The 24,050-nt window shown below is 42.8% G+C and overlaps 1 protein-coding gene and 1 long non-coding RNA gene across 2 annotated transcripts in view; both read right to left on the minus strand.

Moving 5' to 3' along the window:
• LOC309700493 (uncharacterized protein) overlaps positions 1–24,050 on the minus strand; it is a 2,098,293-nt gene that overhangs the window by 1,603,417 nt on the left and 470,826 nt on the right. Inside the window, exons 22-25 of the mRNA XM_082524046.1 lie at positions 10,149–10,325; positions 6,777–6,953; positions 3,408–3,584; positions 44–220 (exon numbers count right to left, since the gene is read on the minus strand). Of these exons, the coding sequence (XP_082380172.1) occupies positions 44–220; positions 3,408–3,584; positions 6,777–6,953; positions 10,149–10,325 (708 nt within the window). The remainder of the gene's footprint in view (positions 1–43; positions 221–3,407; positions 3,585–6,776; positions 6,954–10,148; positions 10,326–24,050) is intronic.
• On the minus strand, positions 21,608–22,058 carry LOC309701640. The gene is made up of 3 exons (XR_014275195.1): positions 21,955–22,058; positions 21,758–21,869; positions 21,608–21,677 (listed from the first exon to the last, which is right to left on the minus strand). It is a non-coding gene; the product is annotated as an uncharacterized lncRNA (long non-coding RNA).

The raw sequence follows: 24,050 nt of genomic DNA on the forward strand, positions 1-24,050 counted from the left end.
CACATCATATTCATCTCAGCACAACTAAAACATGCTGACTGACCTCAGAGTTTCAAGTCCACATCCTGGACTCTCCAGGAAACCACACAGATGCTTCACTCCTGAATCCTGCAGCTTGTAGTTGTCACTCAGGTCCAGCTGTCTCAGATGGGAGGGGTTGGACTTCAGTGCTGCTGCCAGATAATCACAGCTGATCTCTGACAAACCACAGTCCCCCAATCTGTATAAAGAATGAAAGATGTAGGTTTATTAGACAAAGTGTGAGCTTGAAATCATTCAGTGTTTCATCATCTGTTCAGAGCTGAAGAAGGTTCAGAATGTAGAAGTTTAGAAAATGGAAACTCCAAACAGCTGACAGAGTTCATACGCCTTTGTCAGGGTCAAATTCAAGCAAGACCATGTGAAAATTAAAACACATCATCCTAGGTGAACTTAAACACCTTTGTTCCCCTTTTGTTAAGACATAGAAAAGTACACCACACAAAAATACTGCAAAAGGAAACGGTCGCCTTATATACATAGTGTATAAACTCAAAATGCACATTTCACTTCAAATTAAGATTAAGGCTTTGAACAGATCACATAGTTCAGTTCAACATATAAGACTTTAAGAATGCACAAGCATCTACTTAAAATCTATTTAATTTATCATCCATGATATTATTTTGTACAATTCCAATGTATTTTGTTCATCTCCCTTAAATAAACAGGCAGTCTTAAAGTATGAAATATTCATATACAAACACATATAAATGTGTGTACTGTCTCAGTGGCTGATAGTACCCCACAGGCCTCAGTGTGAGCTTGAAGACATTTATAATGTTTAAGTAGTTTAATGTGCAGGTGCTGACGATAAACACATTTTGAATGAAAGCCGGGGAACTTTGGTAGCACAGAAACAAGTGGCTATTCTTTGTGACTATATGGATCACTCACAATACCATTATTTCACACAAAGGCACCAAATTAATACTCAAAAAAGCTGCAGCAATACACACAAATATAAACAGTACTTGGTGACAACTTTGCTTTTAGCCTTTAACCCTTCTTGACTACTTTTGATGTGGCCTCTATATTTTACCTTTAAAAACAGTTTATCTGTTATTTTCTCATTTTGACCAACTGTATCAGCACAATTTATCTAAATTCAGACAAAATTTAAAATACAAGTAGAAAGTGATATTTTGACTGTAAAAACCACACACATGTTTAACGAATCATCTTCATAACTTGAAATGCAAATAGAGATTGTACATTTTTAAAAATACGCACACGTTTTGCAAACAACAAAGTTATATGGTACTATTTACCAAAAAATGCAGCCAAGGCTCAGACGTTTTTCATATAATCATTTCAAACTATTTACAGAACAATCAGGTGTCAAACAATAGTTTGTGTCACTCTAACACATATGAGAACAGCACAGGGATAAACCTGCAGGTCTGACAGCAGGTGTGTCACTCAGCGTTTACACTGCAATCTGCCTTTGTTGGCTTTAAGGCAGCAACTGTGACGATCACTAGTAGAACTGACACACAAAACAAAACAACAGCTACACACTAAATACACAAGACAACAAACTAACTTGAGACCAAACACGGTAAACGTCACAAATCTCTCACGTATCAAAACTCTCTCTCTCTTTCGCTCACTCGCTCTCTCTTGCCGGTCACTCCTAAAACTTCCCCCTTTTGCTAAACAACCAAATGTCATGTTTCCATATCATTTTTGATTGGTCGACATGGTACATTTTCCCACCTATAGGGCTTTGGAGCGTGATGTCACGGGAGATGGGCCATGCCCCCTTCCGCCATGACAGTAGGCCAGCCAAAGGATACCATTTCAGCTATGGATCGTACGTGTTGTGTTGTCGGTTGCAACGTTAGATCACACGATCGTGAAGGCAAGAAGCTGGATAACGGGCTCTCTTTTCATCGTTTTCCGTCCTGGAGGCAACGTGAGGGATCCCATGTATCCGATATTACTAAACAAAGACGTCAGGCTTGGATTGCAGCGGTGAGACGAGCGGATATCGAGTTCTCTGCAATCCCCAGCTTTTTGTTGGTTTGCTCACGGCATTTTCTTTCCGGTGAGTTCTAAATTAATTCATATCACTCTTGAAAGGCTTTTAGTGTGATTTTCAATGTGCTGCGGTCATAGATAATGAGATAAAACATGCTAATGTGTGATGCTGCAGAACCACATCATGTCGACTGAGTAGCTTATGATTTGGCATTATTGCAGGCAAACCAGCATATGAAATGGATGTAACAAATCCAGACTGGGCACCAACACTGCACATGGGGCATGACGACATACCTGTATCAGACTCGGACCGGCACTCAAGGCGTACGCAACAAAAGCGAAAAAGAGCACCCATCGGAGGTAAACAACCCCCCCCCCCCCCTCTAAAAACATACTAAATTGCTATCACTGTACACTAATCCGCACATAACTTCCAGATGAATCACACACCTGTCATTGGAATATTGGTGTACATTTACCTTATGTCTAATTTTATCTTACTGGCTTTCGTTATGCAGCTGCAGAGTCTGAAGGTGTGCCCCGTGCAGAAGTGATTGATGAAGATCTGACAGAAGACCAACAGCAAAATCACAATGTCATGGAGGCAGTGGACAGCAGTTGTGTTGGACAAGTGGAGGTTGAGGTACCAGCTGCAAATGTGGATATACTGAAGAAATGTAAACCTTTTAAAATGATGACAGATTACAAACTCTCAGCTGTGTCTGTAATCAAACCTCTGTAACTTTGCTTCACTTCAGCAGCATCAGCTCATGTTCACATGTTGATTCATGGTTTGCTTCAGTTTTTGATGGACTGCAGAATATTTTGAAGGTTATCTGCTATAAAAAGCCAGAACAGGAAAATCTGCTTCATGTGTTTCTGTTTGATCCTCAGTGACTTTGACACAAAGGCCTCTGCTGTGATGATCACACCTCTGATCAAGTCTCACAGTGTCAGCTTTGTTTTTATACATATGGATATGTGCTGATAAATGATCAGAGTTATAATATTTCCCACTGTCTGCTGTGTGCCGTGACCTTTGACCTGCTAAAGACAGTCAGCTGTGGATTATTCATTGTTGTGTCTGATACTTAGAACTGTGAGGAAGAACACTACACAGTTAATCAGGGTCCCCTCTCTCTGAATCAGGGAAGGTGGGCAGGCCGCGTGTGGGCCGCGGGCCATACGTTGAGTCTCACTGTTTGAAATGTGAACATTGTTCTGCTGCAGTCAATGGACTAAACCAGAGAAGAAGAAAACAGACTTTACCATGAAGATCCTCAGTGTGGATCAGTATAATATCAGCCTGATGTCTGCAGTTTAGTGTCAGCACAACTTTCACATCATATTCATCTCAGCACAACTAAAACATGCTGACTGACCTCAGAGTTTCAAGTCCACATCCTGGACTCTCCAGGAAACCACACAGATGCTTCACTCCTGAATCCTGCAGCTTGTTGTTCCTGCTCAGGTCCAGCTGTCTCAGATGGGAGGGGTTGGACTTCAGTGCTGCTGCCAGATAATCACAGCTGATCTCTGACAAACCACAGTCCCTCAATCTGTATAAAGAATGAAAGATGTAAGTTTATTAGACAAAGTGTGAGCTTGGAATCATTCAGTGTTTCATCATCTGTTCAGAGCTGAAGAAGGTTCAGAATGTAGAAGTTTAGAAAATGGAAACTCCAAACAGCTGACAGAGTTCATACGCCTTTGTCAGGGTCAAATTCAAGCAAGACCATGTGAAAATTAAAACACATCATCCTAGGTGAACTTAAACACCTTTGTTCCCCTTTTGTTAAGACATAGAAAAGTACACCACACAAAAATACTGCAAAAGGAAACGGTCGCCTTATATACATAGTGTATAAACTCAAAATGCACATTTCACTTCAAATTAAGATTAAGGCTTTGAACAGATCACATAGTTCAGTTCAACATATAAGACTTTAAGAATGCACAAGCATCTACTTAAAATCTATTTAATTTATCATCCATGATATTATTTTGTACAATTCCAATGTATTTTGTTCATCTCCCTTAAATAAACAGGCAGTCTTAAAGTATGAAATATTCATATACAAACACATATAAATGTGTGTACTGTCTCAGTGGCTGATAGTACCCCACAGGCCTCAGTGTGAGCTTGAAGACATTTATAATGTTTAAGTAGTTTAATGTGCAGGTGCTGACGATAAACACATTTTGAATGAAAGCCGGGGAACTTTGGTAGCACAGAAACAAGTGGCTATTCTTTGTGACTATATGGATCACTCACAATACCATTATTTCACACAAAGGCACCAAATTAATACTCAAAAAAGCTGCAGCAATACACACAAATATAAACAGTACTTGGTGACAACTTTGCTTTTAGCCTTTAACCCTTCTTGACTACTTTTGATGTGGCCTCTATATTTTACCTTTAAAAACAGTTTATCTTGCCAATCTGTTATTTTCTCATTTTGACCAACTGTATCAGCACAATTTATCTAAATTCAGACAAAATTTAAAATACAAGTAGAAAGTGATATTTTGACTGTAAAAACCACACACATGTTTAACGAATCATCTTCATAACTTGAAATGCAAATAGAGATTGTACACTTTTAAAAATACGCACACGTTTTGCAAACAACAAAGTTATATGGTACTATTTACCAAAAAATGCAGCCAAGGCTCAGACGTTTTTCATATAATCATTTCAAACTATTTACAGAACAATCAGGTGTCAAACAATAGTTTGTGTCACTCTAACACATATGAGAACAGCACAGGGATAAACCTGCAGGTCTGACAGCAGGTGTGTCACTCAGCGTTTACACTGCAATCTGCCTTTGTTGGCTTTAAGGCAGCAACTGTGACGATCACTAGTAGAACTGACACACAAAACAAAACAACAGCTACACACTAAATACACAAGACAACAAACTAACTTGAGACCAAACACGGTAAACGTCACAAATCTCTCACGTATCAAAACTCTCTCTCTCTTTCGCTCACTCGCTCTCTCTTGCCGGTCACTCCTAAAACTTCCCCCTTTTGCTAAACAACCAAATGTCATGTTTCCATATCATTTTTGATTGGTCGACATGGTACATTTTCCCACCTATAGGGCTTTGGAGCGTGATGTCACGGGAGATGGGCCACGCCCCCTTCCGCCATGACAGTAGGCCAGCCAAAGGATACCATTTCAGCTATGGATCGTACGTGTTGTGTTGTCGGTTGCAACGTTAGATCACACGATCGTGAAGGCAAGAAGCTGGATAACGGGCTCTCTTTTCATCGTTTTCCGTCCTGGAGGCAACGTGAGGGATCCCATGTATCCGATATTACTAAACAAAGACGTCAGGCTTGGATTGCAGCGGTGAGACGAGCGGATATCGAGTTCTCTGCAATCCCCAGCTTTTTGTTGGTTTGCTCACGGCATTTTCTTTCCGGTGAGTTCTAAATTAATTCATATCACTCTTGAAAGGCTTTTAGTGTTATTTTCAACGTGCTGAGGTCATAGATAATGAGATAAAACATGCTAATGTGTGATGCTGCAGAACCACATCATGTCGACTGAGTAGCTTATGATTTGGCATTATTGCAGGCAAACCAGCATATGAAATGGATGTAACAAATCCAGACTGGGCACCAACACTGCACATGGGGCATGACGACATACCTGTATCAGACTCGGACCGGCACTCAAGGCGTACGCAACGGAAGCGAAAAAGAGCACCCATCGGAGGTAAACAACCCCCCCCCCTCTAAAAACATACTAAATTGCTATCACTGTACACTAATCCGCACATAACTTCCAGATGAATCACACACCTGTCATTGGAATATTGGTGTACATTTACCTTATGTCTAATTTTATCTTACTGGCTTTCGTTATGCAGCTGCAGAGTCTGAAGGTGTGCCCCGTGCAGAAGTGATTGATGAAGATCTGACAGAAGACCAACAGCAAAATCACAATGTCATGGAGGCAGTGGACAGCAGTTGTGTTGGACAAGTGGAGGTTGAGGTACCAGCTGCAAATGTGGATATACTGAAGAAATGTAAACCTTTTAAAATGATGACAGATTACAAACTCTCAGCTGTGTCTGTAATCAAACCTCTGTAACTTTGCTTCACTTCAGCAGCATCAGCTCATGTTCACATGTTGATTCATGGTTTGCTTCAGTTTTTGATGGACTGCAGAATATTTTGAAGGTTATCTGCTATAAAAAGCCAGAACAGGAAAATCTGCTTCATGTGTTTCTGTTTGATCCTCAGTGACTTTGACACAAAGGCCTCTGCTGTGATGATCACACCTCTGATCAAGTCTCACAGTGTCAGCTTTGTTTTTATACATATGGATATGTGCTGATAAATGATCAGAATTATAATATTTCCCACTGTCTGCTGTGTGCCGTGACCTTTGACCTGCTAAAGACAGTCAGCTGTGGATTATTCATTGTTGTGTCTGATACTTAGAACTGTGAGGAAGAACACTACACAGTTAATCAGGGTCCCCTCTCTCTGAATCAGGGAAGGTGGGCAGGCCGCGTGTGGGCCGCGGGCCATACGTTGAGTCTCACTGTTTGAAATGTGAACATTGTTCTGCTGCAGTCAATGGACTAAACCAGAGAAGAAGAAAACAGACTTTACCATGAAGATCCTCAGTGTGGATCAGTATAATATCAGCCTGATGTCTGCAGTTTAGTGTCAGCACAACTTTCACATCATATTCATCTCAGCACAACTAAAACATGCTGACTGACCTCAGAGTTTCAAGTCCACATCCTGGACTCTCCAGGAAACCACACAGATGCTTCACTCCTGAATCCTGCAGCTTGTTGTTCCTGCTCAGGTGCAGCTCTCTCAGATGGGAGGGGTTGGACTTCAGTGCTGCTGCCAGATAATCACAGCTGATCTCTGACAAATCACAGCCCATCAATCTGTATAAAGAATGAAAGATGTAAGTTTATTAGACAAAGTGTGAGCTTGAAATCATTCAGTGTTTCATCATCTGTTCAGAGCTGAAGAAGGTTCAGAATGTAGAAGTTTAGAAAATGGAAACTCCAAACAGCTGACAGAGTTCATACGCCTTTGTCAGGGTCAAATTCAAGCAAGACCATGTGAAAATTAAAACACATCATCCTAGGTGAACTTAAACACCTTTGTTCCCCTTTTGTTAAGACATAGAAAAGTACACCACACAAAAATACTGCAAAAGGAAACGGTCGCCTTATATACATAGTGTATAAACTCAAAATGCACATTTCACTTCAAATTAAGATTAAGGCTTTGAACAGATCACATAGTTCAGTTCAACATATAAGACTTTAAGAATGCACAAGCATCTACTTAAAATCTATTTAATTTATCATCCATGATATTATTTTGTACAATTCCAATGTATTTTGTTCATCTCCCTTAAATAAACAGGCAGCCTTAAAGTATGAAATATTCATATACAAACACATATAAATGTGTGTACTGTCTCAGTGGCTGATAGTACCCCACAGGCCTCAGTGTGAGCTTGAAGACATTTATAATGTTTAAGTAGTTTAATGTGCAGGTGCTGACGATAAACACATTTTGAATGAAAGCCGGGGAACTTTGGTAGCACAGAAACAAGTGGCTATTCTTTGTGACTATATGGATCACTCACAATACCATTATTTCACACAAAGGCACCAAATTAATACTCAAAAAAGCTGCAGCAATACACACAAATATAAACAGTACTTGGTGACAACTTTGCTTTTAGCCTTTAACCCTTCTTGACTACTTTTGATGTGGCCTCTATATTTTACCTTTAAAAACAGTTTATCTTGCCGATCTGTTATTTTCTCATTTTGACCAACTGTATCAGCACAATTTATCTAAATTCAGACAAAATTTAAAATACAAGTAGAAAGTGATATTTTGACTGTAAAAACCACACACATGTTTAACGAATCATCTTCATAACTTGAAATGCAAATAGAGATTGTACATTTTTAAAAATACGCACACGTTTTGCAAACAACAAAGTTATATGGTACTATTTACCAAAAAATGCAGCCAAGGCTCGGACGTTTTTCATATAATCATTTCAAACTATTTACAGAACAATCAGGTGTCAAACAATAGTTTGTGTCACTCTAACACATATGAGAACAGCACAGGGATAAACCTGCAGGTCTGACAGCAGGTGTGTCACTCAGCGTTTACACTGCAATCTGCCTTTGTTGGCTTTAAGGCAGCAACTGTGACGATCACTAGTAGAACTGACACACAAAACAAAACAACAGCTACACACTAAATACACAAGACAACAAACTAACTTGAGACCAAACACGGTAAACGTCACAAATCTCTCACGTATCAAAACTCTCTCTCTCTTTCGCTCACTCGCTCTCTCTTGCCGGTCACTCCTAAAACTTCCCCCTTTTGCTAAACAACCAAATGTCATGTTTCCATATCATTTTTGATTGGTCGACATGGTACATTTTCCCACCTATAGGGCTTTGGAGCGTGATGTCACGGGAGATGGGTCATGCCCCCTTCCGCCATGACAGTAGGCCAGCCAAAGGATACCATTTCAGCTATGGATCGTACGTGTTGTGTTGTCGGTTGCAACGTTAGATCACACGATCGTGAAGGCAAGAAGCTGGATAACGGGCTCTCTTTTCATCGTTTTCCGTCCTGGAGGCAACGTGAGGGATCCCATGTATCCGATATTACTAAACAAAGACGTCAGGCTTGGATTGCAGCGGTGAGACGAGCGGATATCGAGTTCTCTGCAATCCCCAGCTTTTTGTTGGTTTGCTCACGGCATTTTCTTTCCGGTGAGTTCTAAATTAATTCATATCACTCTTGAAAGGCTTTTAGTGTTATTTTCAACGTGCTGAGGTCATAGATAATGAGATAAAACATGCTAATGTGTGATGCTGCAGAACCACATCATGTCGACTGAGTAGCTTATGATTTGGCATTATTGCAGGCAAACCAGCATATGAAATGGATGTAACAAATCCAGACTGGGCACCAACACTGCACATGGGGCATGACGACATACCTGTATCAGACTCGGACCGGCACTCAAGGCGTACGCAACGGAAGCGAAAAAGAGCACCCATCGGAGGTAAACAACCCCCCCCCCCCCTCTAAAAACATACTAAATTGCTATCACTGTACACTAATCCGCACATAACTTCCAGATGAATCACACACCTGTCATTGGAATATTGGTGTACATTTACCTTATGTCTAATTTTATCTTACTGGCTTTCGTTATGCAGCTGCAGAGTCTGAAGGTGTGCCCCGTGCAGAAGTGATTGATGAAGATCTGACAGAAGACCAACAGCAAAATCACAATGTCATGGAGGCAGTGGACAGCAGTTGTGTTGGACAAGTGGAGGTTGAGGTACCAGCTGCAAATGTGGATATACTGAAGAAATGTAAACCTTTTAAAATGATGACAGATTACAAACTCTCAGCTGTGTCTGTAATCAAACCTCTGTAACTTTGCTTCACTTCAGCAGCATCAGCTCATGTTCACATGTTGATTCATGGTTTGCTTCAGTTTTTGATGGACTGCAGAATATTTTGAAGGTTATCTGCTATAAAAAGCCAGAACAGGAAAATCTGCTTCATGTGTTTCTGTTTGATCCTCAGTGACTTTGACACAAAGGCCTCTGCTGTGATGATCACACCTCTGATCAAGTCTCACAGTGTCAGCTTTGTTTTTATACATATGGATATGTGCTGATAAATGATCAGAGTTATAATATTTCCCACTGTCTGCTGTGTGCCGTGACCTTTGACCTGCTAAAGACAGTCAGCTGTGGATTATTCATTGTTGTGTCTGATACTTAGAACTGTGAGGAAGAACACTACACAGTTAATCAGGGTCCCCTCTCTCTGAATCAGGGAAGGTGGGCAGGCCGCGTGTGGGCCGCGGGCCATACGTTGAGTCTCACTGTTTGAAATGTGAACATTGTTCTGCTGCAGTCAATGGACTAAACCAGAGAAGAAGAAAACAGACTTTACCATGAAGATCCTCAGTGTGGATCAGTATAATATCAGCCTGATGTCTGCAGTTTAGTGTCAGCACAACTTTCACATCATATTCATCTCAGCACAACTAAAACATGCTGACTGACCCCAGAGTTTCAAGTCCACATCCTGGACTCTCCAGGAAACCACACAGATGCTTCACTCCTGAATCCTGCAGCTTGTTGTTCAGGCTCAGGTTCAGCTCTCTCAGATGGGAGGGGTTGGACTTCAGTGCTGCTGCCAGATAATCACAGCTGATCTCTGACAAACCACAGTCCATCAATCTGTATAAAGAATGAAAGATGTAAGTTTATTAGACAAAGTGTGAGCTTGAAATCATTCAGTGTTTCATCATCTGTTCAGAGCTGAAGAAGGTTCAGAATGTAGAAGTTTAGAAAATGGAAACTCCAAACAGCTGAAGCCAACAGGAAGCAGCTTCAAACAAACACAACAAGAGAAAAAACTCTGAATGTTTCACATTAAAGTCGTACATTTATCACAAAGCTCAATTATGTGACAGACATTTCATCCCATGTCAGTTTGGCCTCATCCTGGGCCGGATTATCCAGCACACACTCTGACCACAGGCCCAGGGGCCACGCACAGCTGGGCTCCATCCAAGAGACAGCAAATAAACCAACACAATAATAAAAAGCACCATGTGATCTTCTTACATCTTCAAGACAAACATAGTAAAAACATGAGCATATTTGTTTCCTGATAAAATGATGTGACAGGTAGAACAGAGTAAAGTGGTGGTGTTACTGTTAAGTCTAATTGTTGAATGTTGCCATTGTGTTTCTTAAATTTGTACAGTCTTAGTTCAAGCAGTAGGATCAAAGCCATTCCTTTGATCCTGGCCACCTCTCCAACCACTCTGTGCTGGGGGAGGTTTTATTGTAGATACATCCTATCTGGAAGATCTGTTTCTTTTGATGTAAACTTCCTGGGTTTACGACCCTTTGGTCAGCAGGAGGTAACACACACACACACACACACACACACACACACACACACACACACACACACACACACACACACACACACACACACACACACACACACACACACACACACACACTGTTAGTCTCTCCCAAACTCAGCTACAGGAAAGGAAAGAGGAAGAGGAGAAGAGGAGGAGAGGGAGGCCACCCTGACCATCACTCCAGCTGAAAACATCACACTTCTATTAAAGTTGGTGAGAAAATGTTGAGCAGGATGAGCTGCTGGCTAATCTGGAGGCTGTAGCAGCAGCTCACAGTCACAGTGGATTTCCACTCATGAAAAAGCTCTGGCTGCTTCATTTCTCATCTCATATCAGAGACTTTAATGCTTCACTGAAGCTGTACTGTGATGCTTCCATATCCCAGTGAGGCCTCCATAATGATTTCAGCTGTTCTGTACACACACTGTGTGCCCTGTATGGCTCAAAGTCTCTGCAGCCTGTTTTTATCTGCTATCATCAGATCTTCATCATCCTCATTCACATCCCTCACACACTCTACAGCCTCATCAGCACCGACTTCATCTTCACTGACTGATGGAGCACAACATGAACCTGTGGAGGCTGAAACACTGTCCTGTCAAACATCTCCCCGTCACCACTCCACTTCTGTCAGCCTTCGGAACCATGATAACAGGGTTCTTGCTGATCGGAGCTGGCTTGGCCCTGACTTATCGGAGAAATAAGAGAGCGGAACCAGCTGTTCAAACCCCCCCTAAGCTGACCGCTGGAATTGAAGCGATGGGACGAGGCGCGGCCTCCCACACCGAACGCAGCATGGTTAACACCTTGGAGACGCTTACAGCTGCCGTGAAGACTCAAACTAACACCATTGAGCGTATGATGGGATACATCAGAGAGGGGCCTGCTCACAATAACACCCTTGAGCGAAAGTTGAATAACATCGCAGAACGGCTCACTGTAGCTGTGGGGTCTCAGAACCAAAAGAATGACAACACCACGGAACAGAAGCTTGATACCATCATGGGGAGGCTCGCAGCGCTCCAACGGGAAATCGAGGCCCCAGTGTCAGAGTGCTAAATTCGCTGCTCGCATAAAGGAGAAATCAACAATATTCTACATTTGGACACCACGGCGCCAGCTGCTAGGCCCAAGGCTGGAGCCCACCAAAACAACTCCCTGATAACGACTGTGTGATGACTATTCTTCCCATCCCATGAAGGACACCTGGATCGGCTGGAGGACTGTTTACTTAGCCTGATAGAGCGAAGGACACTGTCTCAGCTGAACTATGGACACGCACACACACACACTTACACTGATAAGCACGCACTCATCCCCCTCCCTTCCAAACGCCTTCGATGCTTGTTCCTGTGGGGGAAGGCAGCAGGTCTGCGTGCCGCGCTGAAATGATAGCATGGTGCAGGACGACTGCTGTGTTCCTTCGAATCACCCCCCACCCCCCTATCCATCCCCTGTGGCTTGTCATGTGCTCTGATGTTGTGATGTGGACATTAATGTGCTCTCTGTGCAGAGGAGTTTTTTTGTTTCCTGTTCTCATGCTGTCCTCCCATAGGTTGCCCAGGTTTCCCTCTTGTACTTTTCCCAATGTTGTGTAATTTTTTCAGTGTTATTCTCCCAACGCTGCCGATCTCCGACTGTATTCCCTTGTGTTGTCTTGTTGTTGTGTGTGTAAGTCGGGGGGGGGTCCTATTCCTCTGTGGGGCAACCTGCATATGGCCAATAAAGCATTCATTCATTCATTCATTCATTCATTAAATGAACCCTGCTCAAGTCTGTCACTTCTGTTTGGAGCCAAAAGGAAAAACTGTTGTTCAGTCGTTTGGAAAGACAACATTTCTGAAAGCACTCAAACTTCTTCACATTTGTCTTCAGACACATCCTGAACATTTAGGAACTAAAGAAAGTTTCAAACATCAAAGACATGAAATATAGAAAAACAACAACAGCCGCAGTCAGTGAACTCACCTCAGAGTCTCCAGTCGACAGTTTGGACTCTCCAGTCCAGCACACAGAAGCTTCGCACCTGAATCCTGCAGCTTGTTCCAACTCATGTCCAGCTGTGTCAGATGGGAGGGGTTGGACTTCAGAGCTGAGGCCACAACTTCACAGTGAGACTCTGAGAGTCGACACCGAGTCAGTCTGTGATGATAGAAAATATAAAATGTGTTATTATAAAAGCAGAAAATCTGCATTATAAACAGAGACTGAATGTATATGAAGACAAAACAGAGTGAGGTCATAATCTGATGAATCTGCTCTTCACATCTGTGCTTCAGCTCCTCTTACTGTGTTTGACATGACACAACGATTGAGTCTCTCTCAGACCTGCAGACTTTTAATGAGAATCTTTGTTTGGCTTTAATCTGCAGATGAAGGAGGAAGATGGTGTCACATTTAGGCTTCCATAATGTCCACAGTCTGTCACTGAGATCTGATCCAGAGTCAGAGTGAAGACACACATTTGGACTGTTTCCTGTTTTGACTCCAGAACATTTTGAATGAGTTCAGCTCAGTGAAGAGTTCCAGCTGGAAAGATGATCTCTGTTTGCTACCTGCTGTCAGGTACGACTGTTCACGTCCACACGCAGGAAAAACCTGCTGACTGTTACCAAACGGAGCAGAAATCTCATCACTGGACAATAATGATGAATGAACTCAGAGCTGCTGATATCAGATCTGATTTCAGGGGAACTAAACACAGAAATGATTGGCTCATTTGAGCTTTCTGAGCCATTATCTGCTGGTGTGTCGCTAGTTGGCAGAAAATGATTTGTATTCCTGTTCAGGGCTTCAGTGTTTATGAGTCCAGATCCAGGTGACAGCAAGTCAAAATGATGTTACCTGTCTGTGTCCAGCAGCAGCCTGTATTCACTTTGAATATTGTTATAACCTGACATGGATCAGTTTGTCTTTGATTGGTTTGTAAATGTCACTGTTTCCATTGGACCTGAGTGACGTACAAAGACAGAGAGGGAGAGAAAGGAGAGAGAGGATGGAGACAGCAAAGAGAGAGCAAACACAAACAGGTGAGAGTGGACAGGTGACCAAGGTCAGCAACCAATCAGAGAGCTTCTGTTTGACCCACAGTCACTGATGATGACTGCACATAACCAAGCAGTGTGTTACTCTGATATCAAATATGGATCCTGCTCTTATAATAATGATCATCAGATGATATTATTGTGTTATTTTGTAGCTGAATACGATGTTTGTGTGATTATCAGTGAAAGAAGCAGTGAGGAGGATGGAGAGAGAGAGAGGACAGAGGGTGAAGTTAGAAACACTAAAAGGATTTTTCATGGATTTCATGGATGATTTGATGATTTCCAGCAGGACACTTAAACATGTCAGTGGACGTCCTAAAGAACATATTCACTGATATGAAACGTGTCATTGAACAGGATTAATATCAGTGGAAACATGGTGGACACAGCTGTGACTGCATGGATGTGACACACTTCAAATCTGTTCTCCACTCTTGGATTTGGGATCCATGGAGCTGCTGCTGAGTCTGTACAATAAAGGAATGGTGTGGAAGGTTGCAGCGTACGGACACAAACACTTTCTGCTTACAATCTGATTTTATTTTCAACATTAAACTACTAACCTACACTGATCAATGATGTTAATGATCACATCTGGACTCACCCAGCCTTTCTGCAGTTCCTCACAGCTGGAATCAGTCTCTGTCGTCCCCGCTCTGATGTGTTGTACTTCTGCAGGTCCAACTCATCCAGAACCTCCTCTGACATCTGCAGCATGAAGGCCAGAGCTGAGCACTGGATCTCAGAGAGTTCCTTCTCTGATCTGTTCTCTGACTTCAGGAACTCTTGGATCTCCTGATGTACTGAGAGGTGGTTCATCTCCATCAGACAGTGGAAGATGTTGATGCTTCTGTCAGGAGAGATTTCATCACTGTTCATCTCCTTCAGGTTGTTGATGACTCTCTGGATGGTTCCTGGACTGATCTCTGTCTGACCCAGCAGACCTACTAAGAGTCTCTGGTTGGACTCCAGACAGAGGCCATGAAGGAAGCGAACAAACAGGTCCAGGTGGCCATTTTCACTCTGGAGGGATTTATACATGGCTCTGCTCAGGAAATCATCCAGAGAGGACTTGTTGTATTTTTTTCCCAAAAAGTTCTTCAGCACCTTTGTCTTCCTGTTGGTGTGACAGTGGAACTTGTAGACAGCAGCCAGAAACTCCTGAATGCTCAGATGAACAAAGCAGTAGACTGGTTTCTGGAAGATCACACACTCTCTTTTGAAGATCTCTGTACAAACTCCTGAGTACACCGAGGCCTCTGTCACATCCAGACCACACTGCTCCAGGTCTTCTTGGTAGAACATGATGTTTCCTTTCTCCAGATGTTCAAACGCCAGCCTCCCCAGCTTCAGAAGAACTTTCCTATCAGCCTTCGTCAGCTCCTGTGGACTCGTCTCACGTCCCTCGTGGTACTTGTTCTTCTTCCTCTTTGTCTGAACCAGCAGGAAGTGTGAGTACATGTCAGTCAGGGTCTTGGGCAGCTCTCCTCTCTGCTCTGTAGTCAACATGTGCTCCAGAACTGTAGCAGTGATCCAGCAGAAGACTGGGATACTACACATGATGTGGAGGCTCCTGGATGTCTTCATGTGGGAGATGATTCTGCTGGACAGCTCTTCATCACTGAATCTCCTCCTGAAGTACTCCTCCTTCTGGGCGTCAGTGAAGCCTCGTACTTCTGTTAGCCTGTCAACACATGTAGGAGGGATCTGATTGGCTGCTGCGGGTCGGGAAGTTATCCAGACGAGAGCCGAGGGAAGCAGATTCCCCTGGATGAGGTTTGTCAGCAGCTGGCTGACTGATGACTTCTGTGTGACATCAGACAGCAGCTTCCTGTTGGTGAAATCCAATGAAAGTCTGCTTTCATCCAGGCCGTCAAAGATGAACAAAAGCTGAGAGACAGCCAGCTTCTCTGCTGTGACCTTCTGTAATGTTGGATGGAAAACATGGAGCAGCTCCAGAAGACTGTACTGCTCATCTCTGATCAGGTTCAGCTCCCTGAATGAAAGCAGAACCACCACACTGACATGTTGGTTCTCCAAGCCCTCTGCCCAGTCCAGAGTGAACTTCTGCACTGAGAAGGTTTTTCCAACACCAGCCACGCCGTTGGTCAGAACCACTCTGATGGGTCTCTGTTGGTCAGGTAAGGCTTTAAAGATGTCCTGGCACCTGATTGGAGTGTCATGGAGGGCGTCCATCTTGGAAGCTGTCTCCAGCTGCCTCACCTCATGTTGGGTATGAACCTCTTCACTCTGTCCCTCTGTGATGTAGAGCTCAGTGTAGATCCTGTTGAGGAGGGTTCTACTTCCTGTTTCATCACTTCCTTCAGTCACACGTTCACATCTCCTCCTCAGACTGATCTTATGTTCATCTAAAACCTCCTGCAGACCAACATCTGCTGAAAGAAAGAAAAACAATGAGACTAAAGAGAAAGAAAACTCTTCAATGTCTGAACAACACAAGAAGTCCAGTTTTCAGAAATGAGTCCATCAGCAGACAGATGTTCAGTCTTACTTTGTACACAGCTGCTCTGACTGGCTGTCTGCAGTCCAGCTCTGCTTCTGGATCTTTCTCCACACTGTGCAGAAGCTCTGATGGTGACACAGAAAAGTCACAGTGGAGATACTTCTGTCCACCTTTGATTAGACTCATTATAAAAAGGTAAACAAAGTTTGAACACAGTCATGTTTCCAGTTCACTGACTTACATTTATTCCATGGACACTCACTCTAACCTGAAGCACAGCTACAACCCAACATTGTTGAGGCCTCATCTCCTCCTTTCCTGACTGTAGAGGTTAAATATGCAACAACCAACAAATAAAAGAATTTGGTTCATTTCAAAGAAATTCACACGGTGACCAAGTAAAGTAACTGTAGTAAAGGAGACAACATCCCGTTGATGGTGGGATTATTTGAAAGATTTGCTTTAGTCACGTCACCAAATGCAGTTGAACCACCCGTGGATCCATGTTTGACCATTCTACCACTCTGAGCTCTGCTTTTGAATCATTTTATTATTATCATCATTCATTTATTCATTCTTTGGAGGGGGGCTATTTCCTAATGCCGCCCTAATAAGCTGATGTTCAAGGGGAAATATAACAGAAACTCTTTCAGTGTTATTCATTAATAAATTAACAGATAAACTGTGAAGAAGAAAAAACTGAGATTTAAAGGAGAGAGTGAGAAACTTGATCATCCATCCTCATAATACATGTTTATCAGTATCTGCTGTGACCATACTGCAGTAATAACTACAAGTCTACTGATAGGTTTGTAGCTCGAACCTATTCGCTGGAACGTTAAGGACAATCTGCTACGCAGCAAAAAGCAAGACACAAGGCACCAAAGTTCTCTGGTTTACTCATGCATGAGGGAGACCTGCCTAGAGCCAAGTGTCGTTCCACCACTTGACCTCCGTCAGACTCTCAGCCAGGCTCCCCATAGCACTTGTTTTATTGTGGTTACATGAATATGCATAGGGTCATTAACATATAGCATCTTACATAGGTATACATGTGAACAAAGAATACTGTGTGTGTGTGTGTGTGTGTGTGTGTGTGTGTGTGTTACAGCTGATCAAAGGGTCAAACATCCTTGGTCAGGAAGAGGGTAGCCTCCCCCTCACCCTAGATGGTTCACCCTAGATAACACAGTGAGGAAGTCCTGCAGTTCATCTAAACAAAGAGCACTTAGACTAAAACAAACGTAGCTACGTTAATCCTACCATAAAACAATAAGAGAAGGTACGACCTCTCTCGTGCTCCCAGGATGTGGGTGTGCATTCTAGTGTGGAATACACACCAAGCCTTTGCAGCCTGTTAAAGATCACACATCCTATCACTACACAATTGATTATACACCTCTAAGCATATATGGTTAAATATTTCCTAATACAAATGACAATAATAAAATCTAAACCCATCATCTACATTTCTGTGACTGTTGATCAATCACAGCAGGAATCTGAGCTCATCTCTGCACACAGAGCAGCTTCAGCTCTGGGATAAACTGCTCGCTTCACGTCCTTCTCAGCTCACAGACACTCATCCTGATATTTTCCTTTAACATTTGATGGTATAATTCATCTGAGTTTACACTTTATCTGCATGAATACAGAAAAACAGACCCAAACACCAGAAACACTCAGTTTCACCATGTAGAATATATTGTTGTTTCCTTTTAATTCAGAGAAAAACTCTGATTTGGATTTTCTCTGTTCTCTTTGCCACAGCCCATCCCAGCAGCAGCTGAAGCAGCTGACTGTCACAACACTGAATAACACTTTAGGAGGAATTTCAGAGGTCAGTAAAGCTCCAGGTTCAACATCAGTTAATTAATCATAGTTCATCATAAATGTTAACCTGGCTGGCACACATGTTAATGTTAGCCATTTAAATATTAGCAGTTAGCTGAGGCCACAAGAAGAAGAGGCCCTAGAAGAACAATGGATGATAAGATTAGATTTTCAAGACTAGGCAGAGACGTGTTTTCCTTTACTGTCTCTTACAGAGGAGGGAGCAGATACCAGACGAGGTCACGGAGGTACGGGGAGGATTCGCAGCAGACAGCAAGACTGCCACGTCCATGCGAGAGAGCGATGGCTACGATAATCTCTGTTTTTGTCTCCCTATATAATGTTGTACAGCCCATGTGAGGGTTATCCTCTCTGTGAACCAGATGCTTGATTTCACACAGAGGTCCACCAACTGAATTTGATCAGTTATGGAACGATTTACCTCGACAGGCTCCTTCACTCGCTGCTTTTAAACCTCCTTTAAAACACACTTTTACTCCCTGACCTTTGACCCAGTGTGACATGTTGACTCACTACCTCAGACAGCTTAAAAATAGTCTTTTTGTTTTTTGGTGCTGCCTAAAAGAACCGTAAATATCTGTCCTATATACAGTTATGTTCATATATTTTTGTACTACATCAGGAAACTCAAAAACATAGTTTGTAATATTTTAATCCTTATTTTTAAAACTGTTTTTGTCATTTTTCTTCTCCCATTGCATCAAAAATCATTATTTACACTGAATAAATGAGTCAGCAGCTCTCTTACATTGTTGCTGCAGGTTCATTACTGAAGTCTGGAGGGTTATCATTGGACCGGTCACTCCTCACAGACACACAGCTGGATGCTGCAGATCCTGCTCCATCCTCTTCCTCCATCTTCTTGATGTCAGGGTGGAGTTAGTCTGAGAGGCAAACACACACACTCAGAGGTGCTGTTGTACTGGAAGCATCACACTGACGGGTTTCTAAAGTTCTCATTGATCATTTCATGGAGTTTCTGTGGTAAACACTGTCCTGTGACGTATGTGTTATGGTGAGGGTCATGAGGGCTAACCAGCCCCACTCCTTACTCCTCATATTTCAGCCTGAAGCACAATAACAGCCTAAACCTAACCAGGAGGCTGTAACCTCAAAGGGACTTCATGGTTAGAAATAAAGGTTCAATGAAATGAAGCAGATCATAAAAACATGAGTTCCAACTTTAAAAGAAGCATCCACACGATGACGGCACAGCAGAGGAGCACTTTCTCTAACACACTGATTCAGTTCCACTGACACAAGGACACACACAGGAAGGCACACACACACAAGCCTTTATAAGAAACAACACAATCATCTGCGCTTGACTTGTCAATCCAAGTCCTTAGCCCATGAGCCCGCGGTATCAGACCACAGATATTCCCTTACTTTGAAAAAATAAAGACAGTTTTCAGAACAGACCTGGGCCCTGTTTCAGGAAGCCGGTTTAGAAAACTCAGAGTGAAAAACGATACTCAGGGTTGAGTAACCCCGAACTGTCCAACTCGGAATATTCGGTTTCAGAAAGGCTGATAACAATTAGTTCAATCAACACGGAGTTGCTTTAACCCCAAGTGAAGCCCGCGGACGAGGATACATAAAGCCCTGATAAGCGGAGCACAGATTAAGCGAGTCACCATGGAGACGGAGGGAAAGAAGGCGCGGTCAATGTATTTCACAGCGCTTGAGGCCGAAATTCTGATGGCAGCATATGCCGATAACATGCAAATTCCGCGGAAAAAAGTAACACAGCCACAGCTGCAAAAGAAAGTGAGCATGCATGGCAAAACATAGCCGACAGAGTCAATGCGTGAGTGTTAATATAAACATTGATCTAGGGATTTCCACCCATTTAACACGTTATTTTATCATATGTCATTCTATTTATTATTTTATACATTTTATTTTGTGATGTGATGTGAGCGCAGGTGCAACCCAACAGGCCCCAAACGTTCCTGGCAGCAAGTAAAAATGAAATATAAAAATATAGTCCAAACAGGTAAGGTGTAATTGTATTATGAGCCATAGTGCTTGGTCTGTTTGTCCGATGTAAATCAATTGCAGTTAGAGGCTACATTAATTTTCTTTCTGTAAGCACTTATTGAAATTATCTGAGCACATTACAAGTACATATTTGCTTACTCTGTATGCTCAAATGTGGCCCGTTATAGCCAACAGAAAAAAAGCGGAGGCCCGAAAAACAGGTGGGGGTCCTCCACCACTCACAGAGGCTGAGCAGTTGGCCCTCAGCCAAAACAGTGGGCGCCCTGTGGCTGAAGGCATCTCTGCGGGGACATCCTCTGAGTCAATAACCCCGCAAGACACAAGTGCCTACATAGGGGGTAAATTCAAAATAATACATGATGTGCATACATCCTTTCTTCACAGTCACCTTTGCAGTGCGACTCATTCATTTGATAAACTCTTCACCATAATGAATTTGTTTGTAGTGAAGTTATTTTCCTACTGATTTTGCCTTCCCTCAGTCTTGGCTGTGTTTGAGAGCATAATGACAATGAAGTGTAAGGTGCTTGGTATGTTTGTTAATTGCCATTTGGTCCCTTGTAAGTTATAAGTAACCTGTATAAACCTCATATTCTATCAGTTGATGGTGGTGGTGTACTGCATCTGGTGCAGCCTCCTGTTGAGCCAGACCAACATGCAGTTGTGAGTAATACTCCACAGATTATATGAGTTTACAGTAGAACAGCAATGTTGTTTATTTCTTTACTACAGGAAAATAATGAAGAAACATTGACAGCTGTTACAGAGGAGGAAGCAACAGAGACACTTTATGAGGTTTACATCTTTTAATACTTTGTGTACAGGAAATACAGGCGACCAATAAAGCCAGTTGAACAAAAAATCTGTTTATTCCTCTTTCAACATGTTGAGGTGATGGGTCAAAGGAAATGATTGTGACATATGGTGTCTCTGACTGCGCTTCCATCTTGTATGTCCGTGGGAGGGTCAGGATGTTCATGGTTTGGATCACTGCTGATGTTTGGTTCAGAAGGACAGTGTTCTCCTCTAATTGTGGCAATGTTGTGAAGAATCACACATGCCACAATAATGTCACATGCCCTTTCTGGGGTGACCCTGAGTCTTTGCAGGCACTGAAACCGGGCCTTAAGCATTCCGATAGTCATTTCAATTCTGGCTCTTGTCCTGCAATTAGCCAGATTATATCGCTGCTGTGGGCCCGGTTCAGGGTAAGGGTAAGGGGTAAGCAAATAGGGTAAACATGGATACCCCCTATCACCAAGCAAGTAGCCAGTGAACTCTCCTAAGACAGAAGGATACACTTCAGTTCAAATGTCCCTGAAGCAATTGGTCTTTATATATTTTAAAGTATTCTCAACTCACCATGTCCAAATTTTGTGCTCAGTGTACATTCACGGAATATTTGTGAGTCATGGACAGAGCCTGGCCACTCGGTTTCCACATTTGTGATAATGTTGGCAGCATCATATATGATCTTCACAGTGCAGAGAACACAAATTAGCATCCATTACTATAATGAAATAATTTGTTAGTTTGAAATGCTACAGGGAACTATGTACCTGTACATTAATGCTGTGGAAAGACTTCCTGTTCACATAGTCTCCTTCATTTACTGAAGGAGCAATGATTGGAATGTGAGTGCCATCTGTACAGCCAATCACGCCTGGGAACCGTGAAAATAAATGTAAAATGTAAGTAGTAGTTCAAGTATCACCACATCATGAATTAAGTTTTGGTCATCCTGATACCTGCAATTATGTGGCATCCCTCTTTGATAAATCTTGTGGGTCTATGACCGGGGAACACCACAAACCAGTACAGGAGACGTTTCAGTGCAACTGTAACATTCCTGACTGCCCGACAGACGGTAGCCTTGGAAACGTGCTCAGCGTCACCAATATTATACAGAAAGCTCCCGTTTGCAAAAAAACGAAGTGCAATACAAATAATATGTACAGAACTGAGAGAATGTCCGCGATGTGTCACATGCGTAATATATGGCCTGAGGATGTTATTCAAATAACTTATAGATTGTGCTGAGAAACGGTAACGTTCACACAGAAAATCATCAGGAAATGATCAAATGTCCAAACGCGATCTGATCACTCTCTCCCGGCGGAGAGCTCTGCGGAGAATTTGGGCTTCACGATCTACTGGCTCTTCAAGGACGGGGCACGCCATGTCTGACACTTCCTACTGTCAGGTTTCCGACAAAGGGGCGGAGACAGTCAGGGTTAGTTGTAGTAAACCTGCTAGGGGGCAGGTTAGCTTCACGGAGTGTGTCGTCATAGTGACTCACTGAGGCTTCATCTGAACTCGCTTTGTGAAACCGAAAACCCAGAGTTTTCGTTAACTCAGGGTATACTTACTCAGTTTTTCCACTAAACCGGCTTCCTGAAACAGGGCCCTGATGTTTATGCTACAGCCTGTTTACCAATATAATCAATATCAGATATCAGAGCAACAGAAACCTCGGTGATCAGGACGCTGGGACTGAGAACAGGAAGTGGCTCAAACGTCACAGTTTCATAACGTCACCCTGAACTCCACTCACGGAGTTTCTGTCGCCATTGTAGTTTTTAAAGTCCCGTGATAAAGGCGGGTCTTTCTGTGAATCCGCACGCTCATTGGCTAATAGCTCGAGATTGACACATCGTTATCCAATGAGCGTGCGGGAACTTCCGACATAAAGTTGTTTCCTTTGAAAAACCAAAGTCTGATTATTTTTGCCTCCACTGACGGAGCCTGTTGTTCCCGCCACAGAGACACAGTAATGTCAGAGCGGTGTTAACACTCACCCTGCCTCAGCACAGCTCTCACTCTCCTCCTGCTCTCTCACACTAAACGGAGGCTCAGCTAAACTCACTTCCTCTCTACTTACAGGAAACCAGCGCTCAGAGGAGCCGACCGGCCTCACATTTCACCCACAGACACGAACAGCGTGGAATTATTTTATGTCATAAGAAGAAACATATTCATGTAAACACTCACCTGCCTCAGCTCCACCTTCCTCCTCCTGCTGCTCTGAACGGAGGCTCAATACTTTCACTTTCACTGCTGCTCCCTAAACACAGAGGATTGTGGGACTTGTAGTTGTTTCCTTCCGGTGCGGTCTTCCTCTTTGTTTGTGTTTGTGTTCAAGTTATTTCGATCATGTAAACATCAACAGAACACGTGAAGCCACACAGAGTTTATATGTCGAGGTGGGTAGGAGGGTTTGAGGGTTTGGGGAGGGGTCAGAGGGAAGAGGTCTCTCAGTCTGGACAATCCACATTGATGGCATTGCATCTTTCAGCGTGTTTGTTGGTCGATTTGGATGCTCCAGGTGTAAGAGCAGCCACTCAGCCTCTGCTGCAGATGTGTGTCACAAGTTCATCTAGTAGTAGGCTATGGCACTTGGCCACAGGTGGCAGCAGTGGACTGGCCTCCATTTGAGACTGCTCCACCTGCTATGTGATAGTCCAGCTGCAAACTGAAGATCATATGCAAGTTTTGGAAATTAAACTGTACAATATAAAGCGCCTTGAGGCGACTGTTGTTGTGATTTGGCTTAGCTTTAAAACCAACCCAATCTAACTCTCCTCCACACTCAAAAACAAAGACAAACTGACACATCTGAGTCCCTCACTTTCTTCAATCCACTCACTCTCACAAG

The sequence above is a fragment of the Aulonocara stuartgranti genome (genome assembly GCF_965226115.1).
Source record: "Aulonocara stuartgranti genome assembly, chromosome: 3".
Taxonomy (NCBI): domain Eukaryota; kingdom Metazoa; phylum Chordata; class Actinopteri; order Cichliformes; family Cichlidae; genus Aulonocara; species Aulonocara stuartgranti.